At 34.0% G+C, this 18,588-nt stretch overlaps 1 protein-coding gene across 1 annotated transcript in view; it reads right to left on the bottom strand.

Moving 5' to 3' along the window:
- The window catches only part of LOC138328529 (suppressor of lurcher protein 1-like), a 144,700-nt gene that overhangs the window by 98,825 nt on the left and 27,287 nt on the right, over nt 1-18,588 (bottom strand). Inside the window, exons 6-7 of the mRNA XM_069275412.1 lie at nt 15,727-15,962; nt 4,676-4,702 (exon numbers count right to left, since the gene is read on the bottom strand). Coding sequence (XP_069131513.1) covers nt 4,676-4,702; nt 15,727-15,962 — 263 coding nt within the window. The remainder of the gene's footprint in view (nt 1-4,675; nt 4,703-15,726; nt 15,963-18,588) is intronic.

Genomic DNA, 18,588 nt, shown 5'->3' on the forward strand with positions numbered 1-18,588 from the left:
AGAAAAAGGAACAGTATTAACATATGATTCGCTATTATGTGGCTTTCCTTTTCATTTGTTGCTTATTGAAATACATGCTATAGTATATACAGAATTTTAACTACTTCACACTCTGTCATTTCTCATTGACAAAGAATATGGAGTCACTATTCTATGGGACTGTGCCTGTTTTTATATTTTTGCAGGAATATGAAAAATGTCTTTAGAATCTTTCCTTTTATTACTCTGACAGCGAACAGATTCTATTGAGTGTTTGTAAAAACCAAATTCAAAAATTTCAAACCTGTTTAGAAACCTGGCATCATCATGGGAAAACACACAATTTTTATGAAATCCACAAAATTCATTTGATATTTCAAGATACATTTGTAAATTTGTTGTCTTATAAAGAATAATTCATGAAGCTTCAATTGCAAGCTTTACAAAGCTGGAATTGGAATTTCAGTTTTTAATGTTTCATTTAATTTGAACAGTTTCTTGTCAGTTAGAAAAAGTATGGGTGATTTAATGAAATGAGATAAAATGTATAGAAGAGAATGATTAGGTATAGTACATTTGACTCAATTTTATTCTCAGATTCATGGCAACAGGAAATTTACTGCCTCAAAACTTTTTACACTTACCCTAATTTTATACTAACATATTTGAACTTTTACAAAATTTAATAAATCATAATTTGAAAAATCCTTCCAATTATTATATGTATCTCTAGTGACAAATAATATTTTCTTGGGCTATGGTAGCCGAGTGGTTTAATGTTGTCCCGACATATTACCACAAGCTCCCAATGTGGGGCAGTTGCCAGGTACTAACTGCTGGTTGCTGGTTTTTCTCTGGGCACTCCGGCTTTCCTTAACCTTAAAACCTGGTACATCCTTTAATGACTTTGACTTGTAATAGGATGCTAAACAAATTAAACCAATACTGGGTACATGAATTTGCCATACGTAAAAGGGAAATAACTCTCGCACAAATTATGAGGTAAAACACAAAATGTGACAGCATATGTCCTTCAGACATTTTGATGATGTAAAAATTGTATTGGCTATGACACATCGATTATAACAGTAAAGTTCTTTACATTAAAGAATTACACGGCAGTATTGGTTGCAGGCTATATATATATCTGTGATGGTCCTTCGGTACTGAAGGCAGGGTTTGGGGTCTTTAATAACAATTTATCTCTGTATCTTTTATGATATTGTCATCATGGTGACTGATTGGGACATAAGAGAGTTGCCATAGTAACAATGATGAGCAACTGCCTTAGGCTAACCTATCCACATGGCAATGGCACTAATCTAGCATGTGTCTTTCTTTCTCTCTCGATCTGAACCCAGCTTCTGCTTCACCTCGAGGTTTGATATCAATGAAGGGACAAATAGTCAGGCGTGAATTTATATTTGGTGACAAACTCCATAAGCGGTAACATAGACATCTTGATACGTGACCAGGAACTCAAATGAACTTGTCTTATTGGCTTGATTTGTAGTATAGAAATGATATCATCTTCATGTACACATGGACGACACTGTTAAGGATGCAAGCACCGACACTCTAAATTGTCTGACATTTGTGTCATTAGGGATAAATACCACACAATTTTTGAAGCAGTTCCATTCCAAATCACTGCTTTAATTCAATTTCATAGCAAAAATTCTGGGGACACCTTCATTTATTCTTTAGATAGTTGGATAAAAACTTGACTGACATGTTAATTTGCACTGAGTATACTGGCAACTTGTGTTGATATTACATGTACTGAATTTGCATTCAAAATGGGCCTAATAGGTTAACCCAATTTAACAGATGTGTTGATCAGGAAACTTGTCAACACTCAACAGAGGACACTTTTTGCACTAACATCTGGGTGTTTCATATATGTATACTATTAACTTATTTATTTTTGTACATGTTAACATTATCAAAGAATGTAATCCAGATACAGAAGCTGTATTTATTGTTTTTACTGATCAACTATGTTCTGACATATGTACAAGAAATCTAAAATAGAATAGAAACTTGTTGATGATTGTGTCAAAACAAACGATATACCTTTTTATGGTCATGATTGATACTGGCTAAGAATAATGCATCGCTCAGAAAAACAATCCTTTTAGAGTTCACTGGACTCTTCCCACAGTTTTAGTAATTGGCTTTTGTAAATCTCGTTGGCTTCAGCAGTTTTTGCCAAGGCATATTAATTCAAGAAAATTGGTTTGAAGGTATGTTACATTTCGCACATTCTGAGACACATGATGATTGTAATATTTGCAAAAGCAATTTTTTTTGGATTAATAAAATAACAAATTACTTTTGTCTTTAGAGGTATATCTCCCACACAAGATGTATGAGGTTATTGTCATGCTATTCTAATACTTTTTTGTTTCAATTTTTTCAACTTCTAGCTATCGATCTATTTTCACTTCCTTCTCTGTACATTAAAACATGTTTATAAGGAACACACTTACAACAAATCCATGTTTACAATGTAGTCATTTTCATTCCTTGTCAAGGTTCTTAGATATTTGCAATTATAATGTGTATTACGATATTTATGAGACTTTCAGTCTCCATAGTTAAATTTTGTTTTTGTGTAACAAAAACAAATTTAAACTGGATACTAAAATAAATTGTTATCAACAAGAAGCTTATCCTTCTAAGTAGCCGAGGGGGTGTTAGCAGAGTGCGTTAGAGAATCTGTAAGTATAACATCATCTCGGTGCATATAGCCAGTACTTTACATAAGAACTAGAGCAAATTCAGTTAACTGCTGAAAGGGCAGACGGTTCGTAATCTATACTTGTTATGTTGAAGAAAACATGTTCTATATTGCAGATTAAACCCTTTTTGGATAAAAATCTTTTTTTGATCAATTTGTCATTTACTTAAACCTTCACTAATCGATGAGTCCTTCAGCGTTATCTGCAAACAAGAATCTAACCAGGCCATCAGATACAAATTTTCAGTGAATATAACTCATGTTTCCTGAGCTGAACCTCGATCAGGACTGATCTGATTTCTGATTTAATTAATAAGAAATTCTCCTGTTTTCCACGTTTGGTCATTAATAACGAATAATTCCACAGACCTTAGGCCATCTATTGGCGATTTGGCGCACACCCCCTCCAGTCGGCGTTGGGAGGTGATATATTGGCGCGTTAGACCTTCAGGTCATGTAGAATCTGACGGGGCCAATTGTCTGGGGGGACTTACCCATCACATGACCACAGATCAACCAATCACCAACAAATCACACATCTACTCAATTATATACAGCTGCTCAATACCATTCTTGGACCTTGTCCAGAGACTATGGGCTAAAAATGTGTTTGTTTCCAATACAACAAAGAGTTCAAGTAGGTACGTAATATCCCATAACCCCTCACTCTCCTTTTTTAACAAGAAATTTAAGTGAATTCATCACGATGATAATGAATTCTGATTCAAATTGAAGAATATTTATTTCAGAATTTTTTTTAAAGTTTATATAAATACTGGTCATCATTTTTTTTATTCCTGCTTTTTGTTTATTATTTTCTAATTTTTGTACGTCATTTGTGTAAGGCCGTTTTTTTTACACATGTATTTGTTAAGCAGCATGCACTCCGTAGTGCTGTTCTGTATACGAGATTATCCTATTAAGATAATAAATCTAGCAAACAGGCTTATCATAAACAACGATGGTAATGGCTGAAAAACAGACAATCTTTCTATACATTGTATTGATTTTTTTTGTAAAAAGTAAATAAATTACTGAGAAAAAAGGATTGTCTCCAGGCCTGGATGTTTTGTAATGAAAATGTCATCAGAAAAAGTGTGAATCAGGAAGGAAAATCTGAAGATGAAATCTAATGTCTATTTAAGATGCTCAACCACCTACAGACCATAAAAGATATTCATCAATTGAACAATAATTGGTGTTTTACTGTGTATATATGTCTAATTGACACAAAAAATAATATGTAATCATTTATTTTACTTTTGGTGAATGCACAATCAATAGTTCATTCCATATAGGACATTGTGTGACGGGATGCAATTATCTATTTTTAATATTTTTGTCTTGAAGTAAAATTAGAAGATCAACTTTCCAATGGTGATAATAGTGTAATGTAAGTAACTTTTGTAACTGAAGAAAAATATTAATTTGTCTGCTCTTCTTTTTGAAAGTAAAAATTCTATTTGTCAGTGATGGAGCATCTTTAAATGAATCTTTTGAAAGAAACTGAACATTATGAAGTAAGTTATAAGAATATCAACATCTATCTTTAATAGTATTTTTTGAGGTTCAGTCAAATCACTGACTTACAAAATACTATGATGCATTGTTTGAAAAATAAATAAAAAATTCTCAAAAATAAAACTAAAAACGATATCTTAGCAAAGGGACATAACTACTTTTATTATATCTCTTTTGGCTTACCAACAATGAACATTTGATTTTTAACACCAATATAGAATGATACTTACCTCAAATCAGTCCTGAATGACAGAAGCCAAAGACGTCGAATGGGAAACTATTTGATGTCTAGCATGACACCAGGGGAGATAACTCACAAGGGGGATAACTCCATTGTTCATTAGAAATATAATTAAATGCTTGTATGACAGACACATAAAATTAAAAAATTGTAAAGACTAACTACAGTAAAGTAAAGTAAAATGTACTTACGTTTTACACTGTGTGGAAATATTACATCTGTAAAGAAGCAGAGGAAAAGGATGAAAATATTTCAGAGACTACATGAGAACAACTGTCACTACTACTCAAATTGGCCCGTCTATTTATTCATCAAAAGATAAGCATTAGTTGAATTTAAGTGAATGTTCATTGGATTTTAATTTGATTTTAATGAAATTTTCTGACAATAGGTTTTTAAATTTGCCCACTACAAATATAAAGCTAAAAAAAAACACATATTAACATTCCCTTTTCAAAATTCAATATCAAAGTTAGAATTATTGAACAATTTTGCAAATATGAAATCTTGAGGGTTTTTTTACAAATATATGTGATAGCTAATCATTCTTGTGGGATTTAGTTTGATCTATTTCAGGTTTTATTTATTAGAACACAAACTTCAATATTTTTATCTGCTACAATAGCACATCACTAACATCTTCTAGACAGATGACACACCTGTATGGTGAAAGTTAATTTATAAGGAGCTTAATGTATTTTGACAAATCTATTGAAGAACACAAAACAACACTCAAGGTGTTTGTTTATTGAATTTGAATCCCAAAAACACAGGCTGTTGTACGGACTGCAGGTCGGTGGTTTTTCTCTTGGTACTCCAACTTTACTCCACTTGCTAAACCTAAACTTGGCATGTCCTTAAATGACCCTAGCTGTTAAAAGGATGGTAAAACCAATCAAAACCAGAAATAATTAAAGTAATTGTTCTAAATGGGCGAAGCAAAACAAGATCAAACTTTATGAGTATTACTAAGAGGCTTGTAATTGTATTTGGATTGGGGAAATCTTTAAATGCCAAATACAATGCTATTTCTTGTAGTAATCAAACAAAATGGAATAAAATTGACACTAAATAAAAATTAAAACTGACGCTCACAGTCATGAGATAATTAGCAATGCAATGAATGTGATGTCAAGATATTGGATTTTTTATTTTTCAAGATTAAACCAATCCTGAACTTACGTTTTGGCTTAAAGACATCACCATCAAAGTGCATATCATTAAGATTGACAATTCATGACTCTCCATTTTCTCCCAAAATTCATGATCTGAATTTGGTTGCATATTTCAAGGAAATCTTGTTAAATACTGATATAAAAAATACAAACTGTATTTAAAAATATATAGATTCTATCATCTTGCCAAAAAGAGCAAAGAATCTGGTAAAAATAAGTCAATTTTGTTCAACAGGAAATAGCCATCAATGCAATGTTCATTTTCGAAAGAAGAAACTTTACTTTATAAAGTTTTTTCTAGGAATTAATACTGACGTTATATCGCCTATTTCTATTTACACTAATGAAGGCAGCTTTTATCAAGTTGCATTTCAGTTCTACTTTAGCCCATTGGGGAAATTGTATCTCACTTAAAGATCAGATCAAATTAGATAGGGTATTTAAGTCAGAGACTCCCAAAGGTCAAATAGCGGGCGAACAACTGTACACAGCTAATGTGAAATTGAGTTTGGTTCCCAAGGGGTGGAAGTTTCCACAATATATATGCAAAGTTCAAAAGTGTGAATTTCAACAGTACACGTTTAAATGTCCTTTGATTGGGTTCAGGAAGATTCTAATGGATCTATGTAATATCCCAACATGGTTGTTAATAGAATTCAAAATCTAAATTCAATGAGATGTAAGAAAAAAAATGTTTGATAATGTTGCCTTAAAAGGCAACAATAAAAGAAATTAATGATGTTTACACAAAAGATCAAATTGGGGATATATATCATTTAGATTTTACACAGCTCTCTAAAATCAACCTTTATTAGTAGAAACCATGGCATATTTCTAGCTCACTTATCATATCAAAAATTCAATCTGAACAAATTTCAGAGAATATCCTACTTACTAATTGTAAGTTTGCCAAATCCTATAATTCAAGTCTAAACAGTAACTTGAAGGTAAAACTATCACATGATTAAAGTTATAAAACAAAAACTATGCTTAAAGAAAAAAAATCTTTATTTCTTTAACATTTTCAGAAAAACTTGGTTTTCAGTATCCATGGATTGGACACTGGTTAAGAGTACCATATTGCATGTGCAGTAAGTGATTCGTGTTTTGGGAGCCTGCAGTATATTCACCAATTTATGGTCATTCTTAGTTAGTGATTCTTCCTGTTGGTAGAATCTTCTACATCTTTTGGGGGATGGTAGCCCAAGATACTCTGGCCCTGACATCAGACTTAGACATAATGACAGATAGATGTCTGGCGTAGGGCCAGAGCGCAGTACTACTCGAAAACCTGGAATAAGCCGACACCGTTTGGTATCGGGTCAGGTCATCTCCGATTCAGCTGCTTACAAAACATTACCGCCGAGAAGCGTCCCTTACCTGGGTCTTTTCAACAAATGAATATTTTTTCTTCCCATTCCAATCTATTTTACCATGCATGCACCTCATATCATCTCAATACAATAGCTTCTTTTCCGCAATTTGAAATTTCCCTCTTCGCCGTCGCCATTTTCTCATATTATGCAAAACTACTGTATTAAGATGATATGAGTGCTTGCATGGTAAAATGGATTGTCATGGATAGAAAAAAGATTCATTTGTTGAAATTCCAAGGAAAGGGACGCTTGTTGGCGGTAATGTTTTGTAAGCAGTCTGAATCGGAGATGGGCTTATTCCAGGTTTTAGAGTACTATTGCGCTCTGGCCCTACGCCAAACATCTATCTGTCATAATGTCTAAGTCTGGTGTCAGGGCCAGAGTATCTGGGGCTAAGGGGATGGGAAAGGGAGAGGGGCTTCATGATGGATACTTTCTTTACTTTGGTTGAGAAAGTGAGAAATTGATGTGAGGGGGGGGGGGGGGCTTATATGTGGTAAATAATGGTAGTTACACTACATAATATAACCTGATTCTTACGATACATACTGAACCTGGGCACTGTCAAAGATACCCAGCAGAACACCCCAACACTTACAGTGCTACCAACCGAGGGACTTGTTGTACTATACTGACATTGACAATCTGTTGTAGAGCCAAGTTGTATTACCAAGAGTGTCTGAGGGAGCAGTTAAGTATTGAACTTTCCATTTTTATGTACAAGTCCCATCAGTCTCACTTCATTGAGCTACATCGCAGCAAACTTCTATTTTTCTACAACCCAAAGATTTTTCGATTATATTGGTATCATTATTTAATGCTTGCACGCTCAAAGGATGAAAAAACAGCTTGATGCAGCATGGTGGTCTCAATAAACAATTTTTAATTATCTTTCTGGCATTAATTAGTTCTAATACCGACATTCTGTACCAACAAAACCCTCTTACTACCACAAATAAGAGCAGCTAGATGATATCAATTCTCAAACACCCGCATAAACATTTGAAACAATGCATTTGTCTTTGCTATAAAACATTGATCCACACAATATCTGTTGATTTATCTATTTTTTTTTTTTTAATATAAGCTAAGTTTGTCCTTGAAAATGATGTATAGAAGTATGTAACATGACAATTGTACAATGTCCTTGAACTTTTGATTCATAGCATTTAAAAAAAATCTGTTTTTTGCATAATCTTCAATGTACCTTTTCAAGGCAGTTTTTATCAAGTTGTATTTTAATTCTACTTTAGCCCATTGGGGAAATTGTATCTCACTTAAAGATCAGATCAAATTAGACAGGGTATTTAAGTCAGAGACTCCCAAAGGTCAAATAGAGGGCAAACAACTGTACACAGCTAATGTGAAATTGAGTTTGGTTCCCAAGGGATGGAAGTTTCCACAATATATATGCAAAGTTCAAAAGTGTGAGTTTCAACAGTACAAGTATCATTGATCCACAGAATATCTGTTGATTTATCTATTTTTTTTTTTTAAATATAAGCTAAGTTTGTCCTTGAAAATGATGTATAGAAGTATGTAACATGACAATTGTACAATGTCCTTGAACTTTTGATTCATAGCATTTAAGTTTTTTGAATAATCTTTACTGTACCTATGGGTATCAGTATTGGGTAGCAGCGAATCATTTATCTACAGGGGTTTTACTCATTCAGGTGTCTGAACGATGCAGATTCAATATAGAACAGAGCCAACTGTTGAAAATTAGATCTAAGAATACTTTGCTCAACAGCGAATAGCTAGAGGTTAAACTTGACAAAAAAAAATTAAATAGGAAAAAAAAATGCAAAAAATCCACGAATTTTGGAGCAAACTTTTGAATGCGAAATAGATGGCATTGACAGAGTTTCAAAACACTAGCAAGAGCTACATAAAACTGTTCCAGCCATTCCAGCAAGAGCTACATAAAACAGTTCCAGCCATTCCAGCAAGAGCTACATAAAACAGTTCCAGCCATTCCAGCAAGAGCTACATAAAACAGTTCCAGCCATTCCAGCAAGAGCTACATAAAACAGTTCCAGCCATTCCAGCAAAAGCTACATAAAACAGTTCCAGCCATTCCAGCAAAAGCTACATAAAACAGTTCCAGCCATTCCAGCAAGAGCTACATAAAACAGTTCCAGCCATTCCAGCAAAAGCTACATAAAACAGTTCCAGCCATTCCAGCAAAAGCTACATAAAACAGTTCCAGCCATTCCAGCAAAAGCTACATAAAACAGTTCCAGCCATTCCAGCAAAAGCTACATAAAACAGTTCCAGCCATTCCAGCAAAAGCTACATAAAACAGTTCCAGCCATTCCAGCAAGAGCTACATAAAACAGTTCCAGCCATTCCAGCAAAAGCTACATAAAACAGTTCCAGCCATTCCAGCAAGAGCTACATAAAACAGTTCCAGCCATTCCAGCAAGAGCTACATAAAACAGTTCCAGCCATTCCTTAAACCTAACAGAATCAGCCAATTCTTAAACCTAACAGAATTAAGGAAATGGCTGCTGTGTGCAGCTTCATTGATTAATGTTGTTATTTGTTGCTAATCTTTTTGCATTTCCAAACTTCCCTCTATCTATAAAATCTACTCGAGATGTCATTTGCTAGTAGCATCAATCTTGCATGGGAGACTTTATCTTCTATCTAATCTATGTGAAAGCCTGCTCATCTGAGTATCTAAGAAGCTTGATATGTAGGTTTTTGCCCTGGGTTTGTCTCCATGCAGTCGGGAACAAGTCTTGGAGACATGTAATTCCTTTATACAACAAACACACCTCTCTCAATACATTACCCATTAGTGTCCATGCCAAAGCTCATGACCAAGCAGAAATACTCTTGCCTCAATAAATGATTAAAATACCATGGCATGGTGAAATGACCCCCTCCCCGATTTACTCTTTTTTCAAACCAACAATTCTTACTGCCTAAAGTTAGACTTAAATGATGTCTTTTATGATTTTATTGATACCATTTCATGTAATTTATAGAGAATATGACGAAAAAGCAGGGAGGAATGAAGAATGGGGTCAAAAAATCCATTTTTAATGACATTTAATAATTTTAAGTGCCATTCAAAAATGCTCTGTTAAAGGCAGCATTGACTAAAATTTCATGTAAGCTACACGTACTGCTCTTTCTGCTTTTTGACCTTAACCAATAATCTGACTTTTAACTACAGGTCTGAGAGTACTAGTTTTCGTGACCTTTATAGTGTATATAAATGTGTTTGGTCCCTAAATCGGTCAACCCACTGGATGAATCTCCTTGTTAATGTCCTGGAGAGGAGATCCACGGAATGGAGAGGAATTGATTGACACCGATGATTCTGTTCAGGATGTGGGATATTTGTGGATATCAATTAAGGACTGATTGGTCTCTCCGTGTCAAACATATAGACTTCTGGCTGGTATCATTGAAATACTCAAATGATATCAAAGGGAACATAACATACTAATTTGGTTAATAAGATATTTCTTTTGGGAGAATATAAAACTCTATCATGTAAGGTAGTCTTGAACTGGATATTTGAAACCAGGATGTGACAGGTGACATGACATATTCACTGTTATTATTGTGATTCCAATCTTCTGGAGAAAGAGTTGAAGTTATGAAATGTCCTCCATCCCAAGGACTAAACGATTCTTTACAATTGTGTGTATAACATCAGTATCGTATCCCATATTACAAGAAAATTCATGTTATATGGCATGTTTTAGTGTCCATGCCAAATCTGGTGTATGATTGATTATATCCTAGACTTTTACATGTTACGGCCTATTGTAAGAGTAATATTATTGGTGGCTTTTATTGCAACAATAATACAATAATGTATAAAAAATCTCTTTATATTGTTCTGTTTTTGTTTTGCTTTACATCTTTTATATTCCATTTATGATACATTCACATCTAAAGACATACCAGGTTTTGGTGGCGGGAGAATAACAAACGCATCAGCATTGTATCCTATATTATATGAAAATTAATTTCATGGCATATTTATAAACTTGCGAGTCTTTTGGTCCATATTTCACATTTTGGTTCCCTAATAAGCCCCCCCCCCTCCCCTGCTTCACTTTTTAAGCACCCTGGGTGCTAATTAATGGAGAGTGGAATTTGATAGTATACAGGAACTTAGGAGACATATAAAACAAGTATTGTATAGATATTTCCTAGAGCCTTCAACGTTCTGTAGTTCACAAGGAAACAAGACAAATTGTACTTTAGTTCACAAGGAAACAAGACAAATTGTACTTTTGCTTTCATTTTCAAACTCAACAAAATGTCAAATTTAAGGAATGTTTCAGACTATCAGGGCAGTCGGACAGGACTTAACATTGACCATACTTAAGCAATATACTGTTACCAGATTAGACATACAATTAATATGAAGCCCATCCGGAAGGAAGATAAATAGAATGGCGCCCATGAATATTTATCTTTCGGACGGATGGGCTTCATATCAACTGTATGTCCAATCTGGTAACAGTTTATTACTTATATTTCCATTACGATCATTCGAATTCAAAACTACACACGTATATCCTTTAAATTTCCCGCTTGCGCTAGTGTTGACGTCACCAAGTTCAATAGACGGAACAGCAATAGCATCAACTTCTGAATATAGTTCAACACAAAACGGTTTGAAACAAGCGAACAAATGAAAATTATGTGATGACGTTTTTTTAATACAAGTGATTTTGTCAACACGATAATACTATTAGATTTCATAGTCTACACAACTTTAAAACCATTTTTGAAATTATTTGACCGTTATGTATAGGCGTAAGTATACATTGAATACATTGTCAGTTACGCGGCGGAAACGTTAGATATTCATACGCTTGACCAGATTGGAGTTCATAGCCAGATATTGCCCATCTGGTTTAACATAGATTAAATGGGAAACTGAAAGTAGAATGGAAATATAGAGAGATGACTGCAATACAAAGACCTTTTTTGTCTGTCCCTATTGTTTGGCCAGTATGTTATTAGAATTTGCCATGATAGCCCTCAGTTTAGTACTTTGCCAGAGACCTATTAACCCTTGTTATGTATTGCTTTAAGAGGAAGACTAAAAGACTTTTATACATGTTTCACATGAATTGATCAAAGAGAGGGACTTATTTATTGGTATATTTATGGTAAAATTGAATCATTTTGGTTTTTAGTACTTACAGGCCGACCCAAAGTAATGTACAATTATACTGCCATACATTACAGGATCCGTATGTTGATTCCTTTTCTATAGTAGTTATATTCCTCAACTATAAATAAGACCAGCGATCTAAAGTCATTCTTATACTGATACCAGTCAAACCTTCTCCCTGCATTGCAGCATCTTGGTAATTACCGTGTACACAAACCACCAGTAAAGTGTCCTTTACTGTCTACTACATACCAATTTTAAGCAAATGCATGCGTGTATACATTCCTATACATGAATATTTAATGGAAAAATGTGCTCTTCCAATAAATTTGATTACGTAACCCCAGCAGCGGTTGATATGCTTTAGAATTGATGCAAAAAATTAGAAGACACTGTAAAGGAAAAAGTCCAAATATCTATCTATATTAAACAATTTCGATGTGACACATGCACTGAAGTAAAATTGTAGCGATGTTTGTCTTGGAGGGTGCATTGTACTACAGTTGGTTAGATATGTAATTACTGGTTCTACAAAAACAATCCTAATATGTTACTTAAGGCACACAGAGGCCAACTGTCTCAAAAGATGAATCTTTTAAACGACTTAATAGCCTGACAGCGGGTGTCTTAAATAATGTCAATATTTGTAGCAACTGCATGCTTCATTAGGATAAGACCATTCAATAGGGTAAAAAACTGCATACGCATTAAGTCCATATTTTCTCTGGTTATAATTTGTGGTGCTTATAACCAGGATTGACTGCATGATAATATGTGTTAATCTTTTCTATAGCCGATTTGGTTCTGCTGTCTATAATACATTCTGTAGTAGAGACGATAAACCTATTGATTTTATTGCCCCTCAATCAGAATCAAGAGGCCCAGAGTGCCTGTATCGCTCATTTAGTTTGTAATGTCAAGTCATGTTCTGGGTTCATTGTTTCTTTTCTGAAGGAATTTGAATATTTAACTCTTATTTCCCTATTTGGCCCCGCTCCTCCTGCCCCTTGGGGGGGTCAGAACCAAGATTTATACAAGATTTGTTCCCCTTCCCCAAGGATATTTGTAGCCAACTTTTGTTACAATCCATGCAGAACTCTAGGACAAGTACCGATTTATAGCATTTACCTCTATTTCCCCTATTGGGCCCCGCCCCTCCTGCCCCCGGGAGGTCAGAGCCAAAATTTATACAAGTCCTGTTCCCCTTCACCCAAGGATGTTTGTGGCCAAATTTGGTTACAATCCATGCAGAACTCTAGGACAAGTAGTGATTTATAGGATTTACCTCTATTTCCCCTATTGGGCCCCGCCCCTCCTGCCCCCGGGGGGTCAGAGCCAAAATTTATACAAGTTCTGTTCACTTTCCCCTTAGGATGTTTGTGGCCAAATTTGGTAACAATCCATGCAGAACTATAGGACAAGTAGCGATTTATAGGATTTACCTCTATTTCCCCTATTGGGTCCCGCCCCTCCTGCCCCTTGGGAGTCAGAGCCAAAAATTATACAAGTTCTGTTCACTTTCCCCCTAGGATGTTTGTGGCCAAATTTGGTAACAATCCATGCAGAACTCTAGGACAAGTAGCGATTTATAGGATTTACCTCTATTTCCCCTATTGGGCCCCGCTCCTCCTGCCCCCGGGGGTTCAGAGCCAAAATCTATTCAAGTTCTGTTTCCATTCACCCAAGGATGATTTTGGCCAAATTTGCTTACAATCCATGCAGAACTCTAGGACAAGTAGTGATTTATAGGATTTACCTCTATTTCCCCTATTGGGCCCCGCTCCTCCTGCCCCCGGGGTTCAGAGCCAAAATCTATTCAAGTTCTGTTTCCATTCACCCAAGGATGATTTTGGCCAAATTTGCTTACAATCCATGCAGAACTCTAGGACAAGTAGCGATTTATAGGATTAACCTCTATTTCCCCTATTGGGCCCCGCCCCCTCCTGCCCCCTGGGGGTCAGAGCCAAAATTTATACAAGTTCTGTTCCCCTTCACCCAAGGATGTTTGTGGCCAAATTTGGTTACAATCCATGCAAAACTCTAGGACTAGTAGCGATTTAAAGGAAATGTTGACGGACAGACGGACGCCGATGGACGGCGCGCCATGACATAAGCTCACCGGCCCTTCGGGCCAGGTGAGCTAAAAAAAATGTAAAAAAAGATATTCCAAATTCATATGGCCTCAGCTCTTAAAAACTTATATAGCCACAATCAGTAAGAAGTTATTAAGGATGTTGGATTCTGAGGTTTAAAGTTTCCTTATAAGGCATGCAAAGTGAAATCAGAATATATGGATAATTCACTTAGTTTTGTAGTAGTGTCTCATTATGGGGATCCCAATAACACTCACAGGGGTAATTTGGTATCAGCTTTGATTTAATCGGATATCAATTCTGTGGTAACATTAAGTCGTAGAGCTTCTGGTTTAAGAGAAGTCGACATTACCAGGGAGCTGGAGGAATCCCTAAACAAGGAATAATGTACCTACTGAATAGTTAATAATACTGCCAGACTTAAATCAAACATGATCATTAGGTTGTGTACTCGGTTCTTACCAATATAACATTGTGCACTTTCCTCATATGCTCACATTTGCTAAGGCACTTAATATTTCAAGTTAGTGAAATAAATGTACATTTTTTTATATGCAGAACCCAAATGCACAATAAATGTACAAGTTTTTTTATATACAGAACCCAAATGCACAATAAATGTACAAGTTTTTTATACAAAACCCAGAAGTACAATAAATGTACAAGTTGTTTTAATACACATAACCTAAATATATCACTTTTTATCATCATTTTATTGTTATTTTATTTTTACTAGATTTACCTCCAGTGAGGGAGATCTTTTACTCCCCATTTTTTAAATGCTTAATTCCTGATGTTAATGCTTTCTACCTCACATGTGAACATCATGTGACATTATTTCTCATTGACATTTCCAAAAAAGAATTATCCTCATCTATTTTAACCTTTGTAATTTTTAACTTATTTAACTAATTTTGTCTTTTTAAGAATCTTAATAGAAATCTTATAGAAATTTAATCCTATAAATCCTATAGAATTTTAAGAATCTATTGCAGTGATGACGATTTAAATTTTGTTGGCAGAGGAAGACAGAGAATCAGAGAAAAATCATCCACCTACTAATAATTCCTGTCAAGTAGCAGCCCTGATTGGCCCCAAACTCACAATCAAGTGATTTAAGGCATTTACTGTAGTCCCTAAATACCCCTTAATACAATTAATTGCTTAATCTGTTAACATATGAGGGGCAGTTAAGTGGCCCAGTGTTTAAGGTATTCCTACTAATTACCATTGCCACTACCAACTTTGGATTATGAACTTAATACCTACGTCGGACAATTGCCAGGTATTGATAGTAGGTTCGTGAGTTTTCTCTGCGTACTCCTGAACCTGGTAAATAATGATCCTAGCTGTTATGAGGACATTCAACAAATGAACCCACAGCGTACAAACCTGTCAGCATCAGCAGTGTTAACATATATATAATTGGAGGATGTGTCTTACCAGGATCTGGTGACGTTGTATATGGTGGTGTGCTATGTTTAGAGATGAAATCGTATGACGCTGCAAAGCCTTTATGATGACTGGCGTTGTTGGAATTGAATATAACGAACATGAATGATCCTTTGGACGTAACAACGCGACTCTCTTCGCCACCTGATCCACAGTACTGACGAATCGTTGGATGATCGCGGTCTATACCATCATGTACTTCTATGTAATCGTCAGCCTTGTCACATCTGGGGAGAAAATATTTCATAAATTATAATCTTTACAGTGATATATATGCTGTACTAGGAGAATATAGGCATAGTCTGTTTTTTTTATCACTTTTCCAGTTTTAAAATAAAATTTAAGGAAATTGAAATAACTATGACCTGTAAAATAGAACATGATTAAACACTAGTCCTAGGTGGGAGTGTACAATTTATACTTTACTTTTATCTTATTTGTGTTCCATTGACTATTTTTTATGTTGGATTTAAGTTAACAAACTACTCCTAACTATTTTAATGTTGGAGTTAAGTAAACAAACTACTCCTAACTATTTTTATGTTGGAGTTAAGTAAACAAACTACTCCTAACTATTTTAATGTTGGAGTTAAGTAAACAAACTACTCCTAACTATTTTTATGTTGGAGTTTAGTAAACAAACAACTCCTGACTATTTTTATGTTGGAGTTAGGTAAACAAACTACTCCTAACTATTTTAATGTTGGAGTTAAGTAAACAAACTACTCCTAACTATTTTTATGTTGGAGTTAAGTAAACAAACTACTCCTAACTATTTTAATGTTGGAGTTAAGTAAACAAACTACTCCTAACTATTTTAATGTTGGAGTTAAGTAAACAAACTACTCCTAACTATTTTTATGTTGGAGTTAAGTAAACAAACTACTCCTAACTATTTTTATGTTGGAGTTAAGTTAACAAACTACTCCTAACTATTTTAATGTTGGAGTTAAGTAAACAAACAACTCCTGACTATTTTTATGTTGGAGTTAAGTAAACAAACAACTCCTGACTATTTTTATGTTGGAGTTAAATAAACAAACTACTCCTAACTATTTTTATGTTGGAGTTAAGTTAACAAAACTACTCCTAACTATTTTTATGTTGGAGTTAAGTAAACAAACTACTCCTAACTATTTTAATGTTGGAGTTAAGTAAACAAACTACTCCTAACTATTTTTATGTTGGAGTTAAGTAAACAAACTACTCCTAACTATTTTTATGTTGGAGTTAAGTTAACAAACTACTCCTAACTATTTTTATGTTGGAGTTAAGTAAACAAACTACTCCTAACTATTTTAATGTTGGAGTTAAGTAAACAAACTACTCCTAACTATTTTAATGTTGGAGTTAAGTAAACAAACTACTCCTAACTATTTTTATGTTGGAGTTAAGTAAACAAACTACTCCTAACTATTTTAATGTTGGAGTTAAGTTAACAAACTACTCCTAACTATTTTTATGTTGGAGTTAAGTAAACAAACTACTCCTAACTATTTTTATGTTGGAGTTAAGTTAACAAACTACTCCTAACTATTTTTATGTTGGAGTTAAGTAAACAAACTACTCCTAACTATTTTTATGTTGGAGTTAAGTTAACAAACTACTCCTAACTATTTTTATGTTGGAGTTAAGTAAACAAACTACTCCTAACTATTTTAATGTTGGAGTTAAGTAAACAAACTACTCCTAACTATTTTTATGTTGGAGTTAAGTAAACAATTTACTCCTAACTATTTATTATGTTGGAGTTAAGTTAACAAACTACTCCTAACTATTTTTATGTTGGAGTTAAGTAAACAAACTACTCCTAACTATTTTTATGTTGGAGTTAAGTAAACAAACTACTCCTAACTATTTTTATGTTGGAGTTAAGTAAACAAACTACTCCTAACTATTTTTATGTTGGAGTTAAGTAAACAAACTACTCCTAACTATTTTTATGTTGGAGTTAAGTAAACAAACTACTCCTAACTATTTTTATGTTGGAGTTAAGTTAACAAACTACTCCTAACTATTTTAATGTTGGAGTTAAGTAAACAAACAACTCCTGACTATTTTTATGTTGGAGTTAAGTAAACAAACTACTCCTAACTATTTTTATGTTGGAGTTAAGTAAACAAACTACTCCTAACTATTTTAATGTTGGAGTTAAGTAAACAAACTACTCCTAACTATTTTTATGTTGGAGTTAAGTAAACAATTTACTCCTATCTATTTATTATGTTGGAGGTAAGTAAACAAACTACTCCTAACTATTTTTATGCTGGAGTTAAGTTAACAAACTACTCCTAACTATTTTAATGTTGGAGGTAAGTAAACAAACAACTCCTAACTATTTTTATGTTGGAGTTTAGTAAACAAACAACTGCTGACTATTTTTATGTTGGAGTTAAGTTAACAAACTACTCCTAACTATTTTTATGTTGGAGTTAAGTAAACAAACTACTCCTAACTATTTTAATGTTGGAGTTAAGTAAACAAACTACTCCTAACTATTTTTAATGTTGGAGTTAAGTAAACAAACTACTCCTAACTATTTTAATGTTGGAGTTAAGTAAACAAACTACTCCTAACTATTTTTATGTTGGAGTTAAGTAAACAAACTACTCCTAACAATTTTAATGTTGGAGTTAAGTTAACAAACTACTCCTAACTATTTTTATGTTGGAGTTAAGTAAACAAACTACTCCTAACTATTTTAATGTTGGAGTTAAGTAAACAAACAACTCCTGACTATTTTTATGTTGGAGTTAAGTAAACAAACAACTCCTGACTATTTTTATGTTGGAGTTAAGTAAATAAACTACTCCTAACTATTTTTATGTTGGAGTTAAGTAAACAATTTACCCC

The sequence above is a fragment of the Argopecten irradians genome, chromosome 1 (assembly GCF_041381155.1).
Source record: "Argopecten irradians isolate NY chromosome 1, Ai_NY, whole genome shotgun sequence".
NCBI lineage: Eukaryota > Metazoa > Mollusca > Bivalvia > Pectinida > Pectinidae > Argopecten > Argopecten irradians.